At 38.6% G+C, this 14372-nt stretch overlaps 1 protein-coding gene across 7 annotated transcripts in view; it reads right to left on the minus strand.

The window, feature by feature from the left end:
* The window catches only part of LOC109449935 (TLE family member 4, transcriptional corepressor), a 143649-nt gene that overhangs the window by 60497 nt on the left and 68780 nt on the right, over positions 1-14372 (minus strand). For 3 of the 7 annotated variants that reach the window (XM_074330588.2, XM_019736684.3, XM_074330587.2), the window contains 2 exons: positions 8946-9147; positions 7662-7678 (listed from right to left, as the gene is read on the minus strand). In XM_074330588.2, coding sequence (XP_074186689.1) covers positions 7662-7678; positions 8946-9147 — 219 coding nt within the window. Of the gene's footprint in view, positions 1-7661; positions 7679-8945; positions 9151-12954; positions 13036-14372 lie in introns of all 7 variants that reach the window. The other 4 variants (XM_074330584.2, XM_074330585.2, XM_019736689.3 and 1 more) reach the window with 2 other exon arrangements.

The following is a 14372-nucleotide window of genomic DNA, read 5'->3' on the forward strand; positions in this document are numbered from 1 at the left end:
TGTTTTCCGTTTCTTGTGAAGCAAAGCCAGGAGCATCACTGAACCTAGAGGAGCGGGGAGACGGGGCTTAGCCACCAATTACAACTACCACACAGAAACAAGAATTAAAGTTATAAAACTACTAGTACTTGAAGCTTAAATGTTTTTTTAAAGCTGTATAATTTATTACACACAGAAGTAAATGGATTGGTTTTGAATAATGAATCTGACCAACTTAAATACTTTGTTCAACTTTTAGTTTCAAAGTAAAACAACTAAATTATTCATTTCTAAGACAAAGTTTAGATTTGATAGGTCTAAACAGCATTATTTAATCTTGAAATACACTTTCATCTAACAGCAAGCTCATTCAAAATAATTACTCAAGAAAATAAGAACATAGTATGCAGCACTCAGCAAACTTCCCTTCTAATCTTCTTTCATGTAGCCCGCATTCTGTTCAATCCTGTCCCAAGACAGCTGCCATATTAATAATTAGTAATAATAATGACTTCTCTTCATGTCCAAAATTACAACCCTTGTTAGTGGTGGCCCCAACATATAGTCTTTAACCTAGAAGGTATCTAAATTATATCAGACAAAATGCACCAGGTTGAGAGTATCACAGCAGAAATGATTAAAGAATGCAAGTGAGAGTATTAAGCTTCTTCCTGGGTGACTTTATGATTTTTCCAGAGTGGGTTATGGGAAATTGTTTATCAGATAACAAAAAAGATGGTGAACGATTCTTTAGACTAATTCTTTTGGAGGAATTATCTACATTTTGAGAAATAAATGCTTTTGAAATTCAAGTGTCAGTTACATATTAGAAACTTTATGGTGCAATATTTTTGCAAGAAACAAAATGCATTCTAATTAAGAAAGTTAAAGACGTTAACAATCAGGATAAAAATGTTTCTCGTGACTAAATGGGTTAGTTTATGGCAGAAAAGAATTGAACCACCTTTGCCAAAAATCAGCTGGGCAAGACAGACCCCACAACCAGCCCGCCCCTGTTAATTAATATTTGTTCTGCCTTGGTGATCCGTGCAGGAGGGCACACAAACAAGCACGTCTGCTCCACTCACATCATTAATCCATTCATGTTCACCACCTGAGGACCAGCTATGCCCTAAAGATATTTACTCATCTGTTCGATAAACAAACAATTAAAACATATTTTCTGGAATTAGGGCACCTGTTACATTTCACACAGCTTATATGCCTAGAGGCAAGTATCAATTAACACTGAACAAATTAATGCATCATAAACCCATAAAGTTCTTGATTGTTCTTTGATAAGGTAATTCTAGTAAAATACATGGTAGAAACAAATACCTCTACAAAGAATTAGTAACAGTAGTAGCCAAACATTTAACATCACATTACCATCTTATTTCTGAAAACTGAAGGAATTAAACATTAAATGCTTGAAAGGAATGCTTTAAAAATTAAACTATTCCCTTATAACCCAACACCCAAAATGAAATATCACCATTATGTTTATTTGGCTAATGCTAGAGCCAACTTTTGCTGAAACATACTCTTTGTTGTACAATTTTTATTGTAGAACTCATTTCTAGGATGGGATTGAATAACATAGGAAAACATCTACATTCCAAATGCTTGGAAAAAAATTCCCAGAATAGCTTTGAGATCCACTGACACAGCTTACCTAAAAGGAGAGCCAGGATTTCTAGCATAGTCAGGATTTTCCTAATTGTATTACAATTCCCTTCTCAAACTAAGACTTGATTTGCCCTTCTATGTAGTTCCATAAAGAAGATTAAGATTGTTGCCCTCAAGGAGTTAACAATTTAGTAGGAGAGAACTTGACTGTTGGGGAATAAAGCATTAGGGACACCACCCAAAGGGAAATAGTTGTACTTAATATATTTTTAAAATCCTACTAAAAATGTATTTTAAAAAGCCTATCTTAAAGAATACTTGTATTTGGAAAGTAGAGTTGGATTTCAAATACATCTTAGCCTGTGTTTAAAGGTAAAAGGATTAAAAAAAAAAGAATTCTATTTACTGATGACCAGCATACATTTTTAGACACTTCACTCCCTTAATTATTGGTAAATTCATTAAACTGTTCATCACCAACATAACACGCACATACAGACCTAGACTTCTACCCACTCGCCCATCATGAGAAACAAGACTTTTCCTAATATGAAAGCGTTCGTGACACTGCAAGGAAGCACACAGAGACATTGAAATAGGGGCCGTTTTACAGGAAGGCTGACCCGGGGTCTTCAACAAGTCAGTGGCACAGGAAACATTTTTTAAGTGAGAAAAGGTCTTAGATTAAAGGAGGCCTAAGAGATATGACAACAAAATGAAATGGATCTTATCTGAATCCCATTTCAAGCAAACCAATTATTTGAAATAACCCAAGTTTGCTTATAGACAGAGTATTAGGAAACATCAAAGAATTATTTTTAATAAGTGATTAAAATGATTAGGGTTACCAGAACAATGTCTATTATTTAGAGAAATGCTTTCATTTTACTTACTGAAGTGTATGCAAGGGTAAATGAATGCTACCTGGGATTTGCTTTAAAATCTCTCAGCAAAGAAAGAAATAGATAAAAATGTTGCCAAATATTGATACCTCTTGTACCTGGATGCTGAATAGATTAAAGATCTTTGTGTCATTTCTATTTCTGAGTATGTTTCAAAATTTTAATAAAGAATGAGACAAAAAGCTTTCCTTTGAGGATGGCCCTGGCTATATCACGCTGGGCAGGGCCTTAACACCTTCCCGTTTACTGATGTAGGAAATAAGGAGAGGCGTACATCAGCTACCTTCACAGCTGCCATCTAAACTATGAGCGACACATGCAGTGGGGAGTTGGCTCACATCAGTGGGGTTGAGTGGGTACTAGGGATCCACCTTAGTTTTTGCTAGGTTAGTGTCCACGTCACAGCACTTACCTAGATAGCTTCTTTTCTCTGGTTATTGATGACTGAGAGGAAAACAGGAGATCATGCAAGCCTCACTACAGTTTGGTTGGGTGGTGGTGTCTTCCTCCCTCCCTCCCTCCCTCTTCCTTTCTCTTATACCCTCTTTTTAGTGTTTTATCAATTTCATCTATTACTTTTTTTAATCTAGCCTTCTATTGCTTTATGCCTTGGTCTTTCTATAACGTGTCCTTCTAAAGTCTATAGTAATACAAATTTCTCCCACCAAGCTTTTTCCCAAAGGGTAAAATTACAAACACTGCTATCTCAAACAGGTGAATGGGGGAGATGAGAGTGTTAAAACTGCCCTGGCCTTATGGTTATACCTGTCCTGCTGGCCCCACTTTCCTCAAGTGGTTTTGTCTCTGCTGTTCGCCCATACAGTACATGCTGAGGAATTAAACATATTAAAGGCACACTATTTTCAGTCTGGTATATTCCTTGAGACAGGAAAAATGAGGGTGGGGGTAGGGTGAACCAAGTCCTACAGGTCACACAAGATCCTGGAACAGAACCTTGACCATTAAATCTTGATGTATGAAGTGAAGTGGCAAACAGAAGCAATCATTCTGTTGATTCAGGCTAAAAACACACTTTCACCTGTAACACCCAATTAATGAGGGCAAAAGTGCTTTCTTGGCCTGAATCATACATTTCACTTTGAACATAAAAAAAGCCTTAGTCTAATTCTCCATGAGTAAAACTTTAGTGCCAACAGAGACTAACTGAAGAGACAAGAAGAAAAGCAATGAATGACATTTTAGTCAGCTACATACAATAAACACCAAAATATAGCTGGGGCAGAATAAACAGGCATTGTCTTAGATATAACTAATGAATGATCATTATGAAAACCCTTAAACAACAACAACAACAAAATGCTAGCATATACACTCATAGAAAAGCATTTAACTTGGAAAAAAAACTATATATGTAAATTTTTTAAAGTACACTATCCATACTTATTATTATACTAGCAAAAACTACAATTGTGTGAAAACACCCAAACATTGCACTTGGCATTTTAAAATGCTACAGTGTTTCTGGAGTAACTAAAAATGATCATACTGTTGGGAAAGACGTTCCAATGAAATAATAAAAATAAAAACACCACCACTTAAAAGGTAAAAAAAGTGCGTTATATTTTACCAAAAAAAAAAAAAAAAAAAAAAAAAAGGCAAATCCTTTATAGGTCTGACACGAGGAGGTTGTTGCATTCAGAATAAAAAACAAGAGGACCATGTAGATACATAAAATGAACTTATTAAGCAATAAACCATGCACAATATCAACTTGGGAGAGGTCATAGGGCTAATCTATAGCTGCTGATAGTGAATTTTACTCTTTATATTCAAGCTGGTCTAGATTTTGGTGCCCATTTTTTGTTAAGAGTTATTATCAGAACGTGTAGACATTTGGGAGGGGGTAATTAGACTGATTTCTCAACCTCAAATTCCTACCAAGCTTTAGGCAATTTGTCCTTCACAGCTCTGCATCATTACCCTCACTCCAGCCACTCAGATGAAAACTGAGTATTGTGAGGAGCCAGAAGCATCCTCTTCGTGAACTGGTACCTTCAGCAACTGGGAAGCAACTGGCAGTAGGTGAGGATGCCCTGTCTGCCGCCACTTTGGAACCAACTCGCTTTTAACCTTTTTTTTTTTTCGCTTTTACCTCTTAACCCCCAGTGAGAAGGATAGGCAGGGGAAGAAGGTATCATAACCTCAGAAAACCTTTCCTTGGTTTCACTCACATCTTTTCAAGGGATAGGAGCAACAGTTCTAAACAGTCCAGAAGACTGTGAGAAAGCCCCCACCCAGGGAAAAAAAAAGTAGGAAGTTATTTGGGGAGCCCTTTGGAGAGCTAAATTTGGGTGTTCCACACTATCACTAAGCACGAGAGTGGGTCCTAGTCTGTTTCTAGCCATTTTCAGGCCCCAAATCTGGGGCTTACTCTTGGGCACACGCTGTCACTGATAGCCAAGTTACCAGCGGCTGTCAACAGCCCTAGAACACACACCATTCTTGTTTCTCATCACCAAATAAATTGATTCTTGGGACCCTACAGTGATTTCTCCTTTAGGTCCATATTTACATTCTCCACCTTGTTGAAAAACTTCAGATACAGGTCTGCAAATAACAGGCTTAGGAATGAACTTGACCTCTGGAACTATAGAAAACAAGATCAATGAAGCCAATAACTTGTGGTTTAGTGGCCACAGAACTTCCGAGGGGAGAAAGAAAAAGGAGGAAAAGGCTCAACAACCTTAGCAAGAGATTTTCTTTCATTTTACTTGACACCTGAAGGTAAAGCACCTTAATTACCTGAATCTTTACATTAAGTTTAAATTTGTATTTTATGAGCTATTCTGAAATCTGCCCTGTTTAATAATCTGTAACGTCAAGAAAACATTTTAACGTCTCTCTGACAATTAAGCCCATGCACAACCTTGTATAAATCAAAACTTTGCTACCATATCAAAATGTTACACTGGGGCTGTATAACATTGCCCACATCCTCATTACATGCAACACTAATTACTACCAGCAGATTCAGAATTTTCTGCACATTAGAGGCTTTTAGAGGAGCTATAAAAAATTTCAGGCACCATTAATTTAAATTTGTATTGAAATTTCCTTTTGACAGATGGCCAAAAATTACTTATTATTTAGAGTACCAGAGCTGCCTGTTTGCACGTTAGAAGAGGAAAGGGAAAAATTAAAAGCAAGAAGAAAATTTATGTCACGTTCATTACCTGTTAAATGTTAAGGAGCATTATCCGGCATGAATAAATTATTTCATACAAGCCTGACTCCAGCTGCAGGCAACTGGCATGCTCTGGCTGATAAAAACCATCTCAAGTCACACAGCAGACAGTCATAAAAAGCCCCTCTTAACCGGGAACCACTTACAGGAGGATGAAGACGATGCATGGAACAAGCAACTAACTGCTGCTCTGAGCATCACAGAACATTTATGAAAATTAGCAAACTATTTCACCTTACAAAACCATAGGATAGCTCCAAACCTCACACAACACAACTTCCAATTTGAGAACGGTACTCCCCCTCCAAAATCTATTTATGGTTACAATTCCATAATAAATCATGGCAATCATTCACCTCTATTTCCTTTTTGTTTTTCTCTGGCTTCTAGCGATGTAGATACTCACTCCGACTCATACTGAATGAGTATAGATGATTTCAAAATACACCCTACTCTGGTGTAAGGGAATACAAAAGTGTGCACTAGAGTATAAATATTTTCAGTCTTCTGAGAGTGAGGCAGGAGAAGAGGCTTTTTGTTTAGTTCACTGGCCCGCCTAAAGGTATGTATTTATCATAAGGAAGGAAGGGAAGGTTTACATTATGGCCTCAGAATAACTCGACAGGCTTTCCAAAGGCTGCTATCAGCTAATAGTGGTCAGTGCATTTACTTACTACTTTGTAAGTACACATATATGGAACACTTACTACACTCTAGAATGCTTCTTAATCTAGGTATTGATATGCATATTGTGCAACAAAATACACAACTATAAATGTATAATTAAATCACTCAATGTGTGAAGTTGCAATTATAAATGCTGACATTTCTATGGGTGTGCAGATGCCCTTTCAAATTACAAAGATTCTTAAAGGGAAAAATAGATACACTTAATTTTTATTTACCATTATTTAAGGGCTTTGGAGAAAACCCTACTTCCCTTTTACTGTAAAATGACAAGGAATAAAGAGGCATTCAAAGTAACAGCACATGTGGTCCCAGGGGAAGATAGTAGTCTTCAGATATACAACTTCATTAAAAACTGCAACAGACACAACTGCCTATGTTCCCAAACATTGTACTGCAAAATACAAGGAAAGGCATTGACAGCATCGGTGATTTGGCCAATGCCTGAGAACAGTCCTTTCCTTCTAATCTATACAAAATACAATGGCATATATAACACAATTATGCCTAGTACAGTAGCACATTTACATTCTGCCTGGCTCCAAAGTGATCAAGTAATTTTCATATTTTATTCATTTCCTGCCATGGGAGCCTGTCTTTCTTGTTTGCTTGCTGTATAAATTCAGGGATCCTTAGCACATCCCATTTGGGTGTTACACAAGCATATCCAAATAATTAGGGCCTAAATACTTTTCCCCTTTCCTGACAACTTGTCTATAAAGAGATAAAGGAGGCAGGTAAGACAGATGCCAAACCCAAGGAGAGTAACTTGCTATCCTGGAAACCAAGATATTATTAAATTAAAAAAAAAAATTTTTTTTGGTGAAGAAAATGCTCTTATACAAACGTTTTGATAAAGAGGTTTATAAGATGAAACTATTTGCCAAAATACAAGACTAACGTGCATTTCCTTATAAACCAATTTATTTACTTCCTTTCATTATTACTTATCTTATATCCAAAGCCTAACTGAAGAAAAGCAGTTATTCTTTTTTACGTGGCAAGACATAATAAAATGAGCAATCCAAGCCAGATCTTCTAATTTAATCGTGGTCTACAAATATGATTCTGATAGGAAAATGGGACTGATATTTGCAAAAATCTCAACCACACAACTGAAAGTAATCCAAAATTACAGTTAACCACCATTTGGTAAAGCCCACCAAATCATTCTCTAAATCTTGAATCCATTACTAGATATATTCAGATGATTCTAAGCCCCTTGAAGAGATTTCTTCATCTGTGAATTTGAGTCCTACCTTGATGGAGTCTCTGTCTATAGGCAAAACAGCAACAACACACGCAGATCACGTGGTGGGGAGAATAAAAAAAGAAAAGTACTTGTTAGTTCACATAAAATCACCCATTTATCAAACCTGATCTCTGCTAAATAACAAGAGGCACAGACGACAACTTTGCAATAAAGTTAATTATTAACAGTAGTTGATCAGATTCACAAAGTGCCCATCTACCTTTGACACAAGTTCAGAAACCAAAGATGGATATTCCTATTATTCATATTCCTTATCAACTTTCCCACTTATAAAAGTGTTTATAATTATGCCTTAGCTCTGAACCACGGTATTAAGATAACTGATGACAAATATTACAGTGCTTCCAACATCAGAAATGGGAAATTTATTTTATGTGATAAGTATCATTTACCTAAGATTATCATTCATGGTAATGACACTGCAACAGTAGATATGAGGTTTTAATTATGAACCACACCCTTCCAACCAAAGAACCACCCAAGTGCTAAGTAAATTTCCACAAAGGAATGCTGGGAGAGACTTTTTCATTTGCTTTTCTGCCATTAACTAATAAAAATTATTAGCAAGCACCATACAAGCATATAGTCACATCAAAAGGTCTCTGCACCATCACCTACTTTAGTGGAGAAAACCAATCTAGAAGGAGCATAACTGGCCCTTTAATCAATTAGGTTGCATTAACAATTGTGTTCTTATCAGAAGAAATGAGTTAATTTCATGCTTTTAAACAGACTGGGTGAGAGAGGTAGTTAAACAAACAGATTTCACTAAATTGAGCTGTACTTTTCTCAATTACTAAGACTACTGAAATTGTTTTCTTACCTGTGAGACTTACTGCACTATACAGGCTGATCTGATTTATAAATAATGATTCTGTGAAACTATAAAGTGCGCTTTAAATCAGTAAATCTTTCACCAAAATAGATTCGGTCAAAATTAGCTATTAATGTCATTCACTATCTCCAACTCAGAGCTTCACGGGGTTTCATTACTGATTTAGGGGAACATGGGAGGCAGCAAGGGATCAAAGGTAACAACCAGGAAACAGGACCCTCTGCCACTGGGACTGCGTTAACCTTGCCAACCACTAGGGCATCTATCATTTGGCAAAAGATGGCTTCCCATAATTAATTTACCTTCTGGTGGAAATCCTTTGTTTACTCGATGATAAAATCAAATCCAGAGACAGAATAAACAAAATGGCATCCAGAACCTACCTCCAGCAGCAGGTAGGTAGTATCAGATTGACATCCCGAGAGAATCACTCACCTCTTTGGTGATCATTGTCATGGTGCTTCTTCTCATCTTTAATTGGAAGATGGGACTGGCCTCCCAGGGCACTGGAGAGGGCCAGCAGGCCGGCACTGCTACCAATGGGTGGAATGGCAGGGGGCTGGAGCCCTGAAGGGTGTGGGGTCAGAGGCACCGGCAGACCATGTCCATGTGATAAATGCTGGGCCTGGAGTTGTTGCTGCTGTGAGAAATGAGACAAAGATATTGAACTTGTTCCCTATATCCGCCCCCCAAAAAAAAACAGAGAGAAAAGAGGTGCAAAAAGATCATGGAAAACACAGCATCCATGAAGGAAAGATATATATTTAAAGTGGGAGGATGGAGATATATAATGGAGAAATGCTCTTTTTAACTTAGATTTCAGGGTTTTGCAATGCACAGTAAATACTTAATTTTTTAAATAGTGAAATTATCTAACTTTTAGTAGCTGAAATTCACATTTCTTTAATAAAGCGTCAGTATTTTGTTCTCCAAAACATAAGGCCTTGCTATCATACATTTCTAATCAAAACATATACGTGACTAACTGTTAAAGCAGTTATGTTGAACAAAAAAAAGCTGAAAATTGAGAAAATTAGTGTTAAACAGTTCTCCCAGAACCGCTGCACAGCATGCAGTGAGAGTTAATTTGAAAGAGAAAACCTGAATTAACAACCCAGAAAAGGAAACTGGTTGCAGCCACCGTTTTAAGCCCTTTAAGTGTCCTCAGCGGTACTTGAGCAAATTACTAAAGAAAATCTAATGTAGCAAGGCTTGGGTCCTCCTGTAGGCTTGCTCAATAATGCTGAAATAATTGGGCACTCTGTGCACGTTTAGTGATGCTCGAATGAAAAGCTAGAGGCCTGCCCTTGTACTCTTCTCCAGCGGCCGCCTCTGTGTTGTGACAGGTTTATCTGAGTGGGACTGTGATGCATGCACCAGTAACTGTGCTGACAAGAGTTTCAAGTCATTTTTACCAGCACACTGGCAACACATGGAGAAAGCCCTCGAGAGGCTGAAATGGGAGTGCTTGACCTCAGCAGAGGCAGAATCACCACGCAGGCTGCATCAGGCTTGGCTGTGAGCGGCCTTGCTGCCTCTTCTAGTGGGAGGGGGAAGCAGGGAGGTGACAGAAGGATGTAAGTGAGTATGTCCCTCAACAGAAATCCCTTCAAATTGAGACCCTGCTTAACAACATTCTTTGAAAATAAGTGGTGAGAAATTCTCTAACTTTTGTAGTCATTATATTTCAATTAATGCCTTTAAACAAATCACTTTTCAGGCCCACCTTATGGTAGCCACAGTCTCTTCAATAATTTTCTAAGCAGGATTTCACTTTTTTTTTTTTTAAATAGCTTTTTTAAAAAATGTGTAGGGTAGCAAATTCTGCTCCCCTCCACTGGTAAGAAGGATCTTGAAATGCTTTTATTTTTCAAGAAAGTACATCAAAGAAAAAAGCAAGTATTTTTTCTCCTCCCCAAATTACTTTAATCTCCTTCTTTTCCCTCTCTACATGTCTTCCTGTGTCTGACTATAAAAGCTGAAGTATAGCACTAATTATTAGCTCTTTTCTCCAATTGACCAGCACCTATTTCCTAGCTACATGCAGTTAAATTATTGTCAGTAAAACATAGTACTAACACTTATAAGGCACGTTTACATACATAAAATGGAAAATCAGTGCAGTAATCTAGATACTCCACCAACCAAAGCTCCCCAAAGCCTTGCCAAAGCACTACCTAACTGGATAGCTCAAAATAATGTATTTCTAATCATTTGTGTGACCAAAATCATGTTCATAATTCTTTAGGTACTGTTATTTCTTTGTGACCAAAAAGTATGAACACACAATCATATTTTCTAAAAGTGCTGAAAATAACATCTATGAAGAAAACACGGCCTTCAGGTAAATATATGGCAAATTTATTTCAAGACCTTGTTCAACTGAAATTGCCAGAAAATTGCTCCAATTCTCTTTCTCCTCTAAGTCACCTAACACTTAGTGTGTACGGGTCGGTCACGTAGCTACTTTCTGTCTCAGATCAGAGTTCAACTGGCAAGGATTTATTAAGAGCCTGCATGTATGTCTCTCTTATCACCTTTCCGACACTCTAAAGTTTGTGAGTCTACGTGTGACACAAACCCTAGTTAACTGCAGGCACTGAGACATTCACATACCTGAGCAATTAAAAATATACATGACTATTTCTTTAAATACTAAAAAAAGAAAATAACCCTCAGCCAAAAGCAGTACCCCTGGTGATCCAGGTATTTCACTTTTAGATTTCTTTCACAGGTCAAAAAGTAAGCACTAACAGCCTCATTTCTCCATCTGACCAGGAACTTCGTTCAAGGGTAGAAAATATACCCCTAGTCGGTCTGTTGCACATGCCATTCAACGTGAACACGTCTTGGGATCCTTACTTGAGCTCTATTCTACCTCAAAATAGCTCTAACACTACCTTGTGCCTCAGAGGAAGGAGGGTCCCCCTTTTCTCTCCCGGACCTGCACAAGCTGCATCACGTCCTCCCTGTTTCATTGCTCAGTCAATTCGCCACTTCTCTCTCATCCCCAGTTGTTCTGTCACTGATTTTGACCTTCTGTTTGCAAGCTTAATACATGTCCCTAGCATTTTGAAATGAATCACCTATCCAGTTCCCAAAGAACTTGAGGCAGCATTTTTTCCAAGAAGGAAAAACACTATTTTATTAATCACTTTTTGTGTCCTCCACTGCCCCAAACATAGTGTCTTGCACATAACTGGCACTTGATAAATGTTTGTTAACTTTAATTAAAATCACCTTCTTTTGCCCTCGTCAGCTACTTCCCTGTATGTATGTATAATGTATCCTTCTTTTCGCACAAACTTGTTTAAAAACCAAAGTAAATTTGCTGTCTCCATTTAACACCACCACCACCACCACCACCACCACACACACACTGTGGGGGCAGAGCCCCAGAAAGCAGTTTACAGGCTCTCGGCCTCACGTGGAGGGGTGCTGGCTCGGGTAGTAGGTGGCCATCAGCTGTGACTGATTGGCCGTCAGCTGTAGCCATTGAGCCATTAGCCACTAATATAACTGCTGCGGCTACGAAGGAGAGCCGAGGAGAGTGGAGGAGAGTGAAAGAGAGTCGCCGGTGGGTTGCAGACAAAAGGGACAGCAGGTCGCACGTCCAGTGAACCCAGCCTCCAGTGAGACCGTAGTGGTATGACTCCCCTACCTATGGCTCCGTGGGTGTTCCTTTTTGGCCTCACCATATCCTGCGTTATGTGGGGAGCGGGAGCAGAGACCCCGCCGGACGCCCCGCACGACACACACACACACACCCTCACTCCTTAAACCCCTGTAACCAGGTCCACCATTCTCATAAAATTGATGACCATTAAGTGTTGTGTGGGAGACCCTGCTCACTGCGCCATTTGTCGTGCGAGGCGGCCTGTGGGGTCTCTAGTCCCACTCCCCACATAAGCACGCAGGATGTGGCTAGGCCAAAAAGGAACACCCACGGAGCCATAGGTAGGGGAGTCATACCACTATGGTCTCACTGGAGGCTGGAGTCACACGACTTGCAACCGGCCGTCCGCTTCTCTGCCTACCAACCAAGCAACTCGACTCTCCACTCGACTCCTGACTCTACTCTCCAGCGCAGCCACGGCAGTCATATCAGGGGCTAATTGGCTAACTGGTTACAGCTGATGGTCAATTAGCCACAGCTGACGACCATCGACTACCCGAGCCAGCACCTTTCCACGTGAGGCCGAGAGCCTGGACACTGCTCTCTGGGACTCTATGCCCACAATTAAGAAAACAGTATTTCAGTATTTCAGTTCTCTTTCTGACATATCTGCAACCAGAGGCAGCATATCCTCCTTGAAACTTTCCTCCAGCTGCTTCAGTAACACTGTAATTACCACAGTGTCTCTTTACACCTCTCTGAAGCAGTCTGTTAGATTTCCTTCTTGGCTTTATCTACAGCTGCTCCCTAAAGAGGAGGAGTCCTAACCATTTGTTTGCTCCTCTTCCACGCTCCAGTACTCTGGTCTAACTTCTTCCCGGACAATTCTACTTGGCAGTCCAGCATCACCTGAAAATGAAAGGGTTTAACACAAATCCTCTAAGTAACTTCCACTGGGTAAAGTTATCAGTCACCATCGATTTGTTTTTCATCTGTGCTCCTGTATCCAACATAATCACCGAATCCTATCAATGCTCAAATAATTCCTTATATTTCTACTGCCACCATATTAGATAGACCCTTATCACCCCATACTTTGATTACCACAAGTCTCCATTAGCTCATTTCCATTCCAATGAACCTATCCTGCATCACCTCTGGCAATTCCCCCCACCCCCAAAAAAGTCATGTCATCTTCCCCATCTCTTAGAACTACCTCTCCATTACTTATCTAAGTAGAATTCACCCATCCCAGCTCAGCTCATGTTTCACCTATTCTGCCAAGACTTCTCCAAACATCCCACGTGTCTACGATCTTACAGGACTTCTGTGTCATTCACTGGCATAGGTTGCCATGTAAAGGTACTGTTACTCATCTTTTTGTGAAGAAGAAGACCTGACTTGCTAATGAGATTGTTAGACTGTTGAACAAAGAGCCCAGTCTCTGGCCTCTATGCACCCTTGGCATCTAGAACACCACTATTTAGTCAGATGGCCACGTATTTAAAGCATTTGATGAATTAAGTTTCTACTAAATATGAAGAGAGTTCCTTATATGCCCTTTACCTGGTTTCCATAAATGTTAACATCTTATATAACCATAGAATTTGTCAAAATTTAAACATTAACATGGGTATATTACTATTAATCAAACTACAGACTTTATTCAGATTTCCCTAGTTTTTCTACCAATGTCACTTTTCTGTTCCAGGATGCCACATTGCATTTAGAGAGGTTCTATTTTTTCACTTGTTATTATACCAAATTACAAAGCCCTTTCAAAGATTTTATAAATGGCAACATCCAAATTACAATCAAATTGTTTAACAGAATATGCCGTGAATTTAGGTGACAAAAAAAAAGGAGGCAGCTACCATTAACCTATGTTACCAATCATCCATTATATATACGCACCAAATATGAAACAAAAACAGTGTATTCATTAGTGAATCTTTTAGGAAAAAATAATTTTTATCAAGTGTTTTTAAAACAAAGTTATAAGATAAAATAAGAAAAGTTATGAAAGGGTATGATAAAAATGTAAGACAGAAAAACTGAAACACTGTAGTAGGTTTTAAAATGTTTACACCAATAAAACAGACTATTTGTACTTAGTGGTCATTTTTAAGCTTCTTTGTAAGTTTACAGCTTAGAAACTATCCTAGCAGTGGAGTGGCAGATGACAAAGAATTGATAAAGACTCCTGATTAGTCAGTAAAACCAATGTAGTAGAGCTAATCTTTAAG

The sequence above is a fragment of the Rhinolophus sinicus genome, chromosome 16 (genome assembly GCF_057876585.1).
Source record: "Rhinolophus sinicus isolate RSI-liver-muscle chromosome 16, RSI-T2T, whole genome shotgun sequence".
NCBI classification, from domain to species: Eukaryota; Metazoa; Chordata; class Mammalia; order Chiroptera; family Rhinolophidae; genus Rhinolophus; species Rhinolophus sinicus.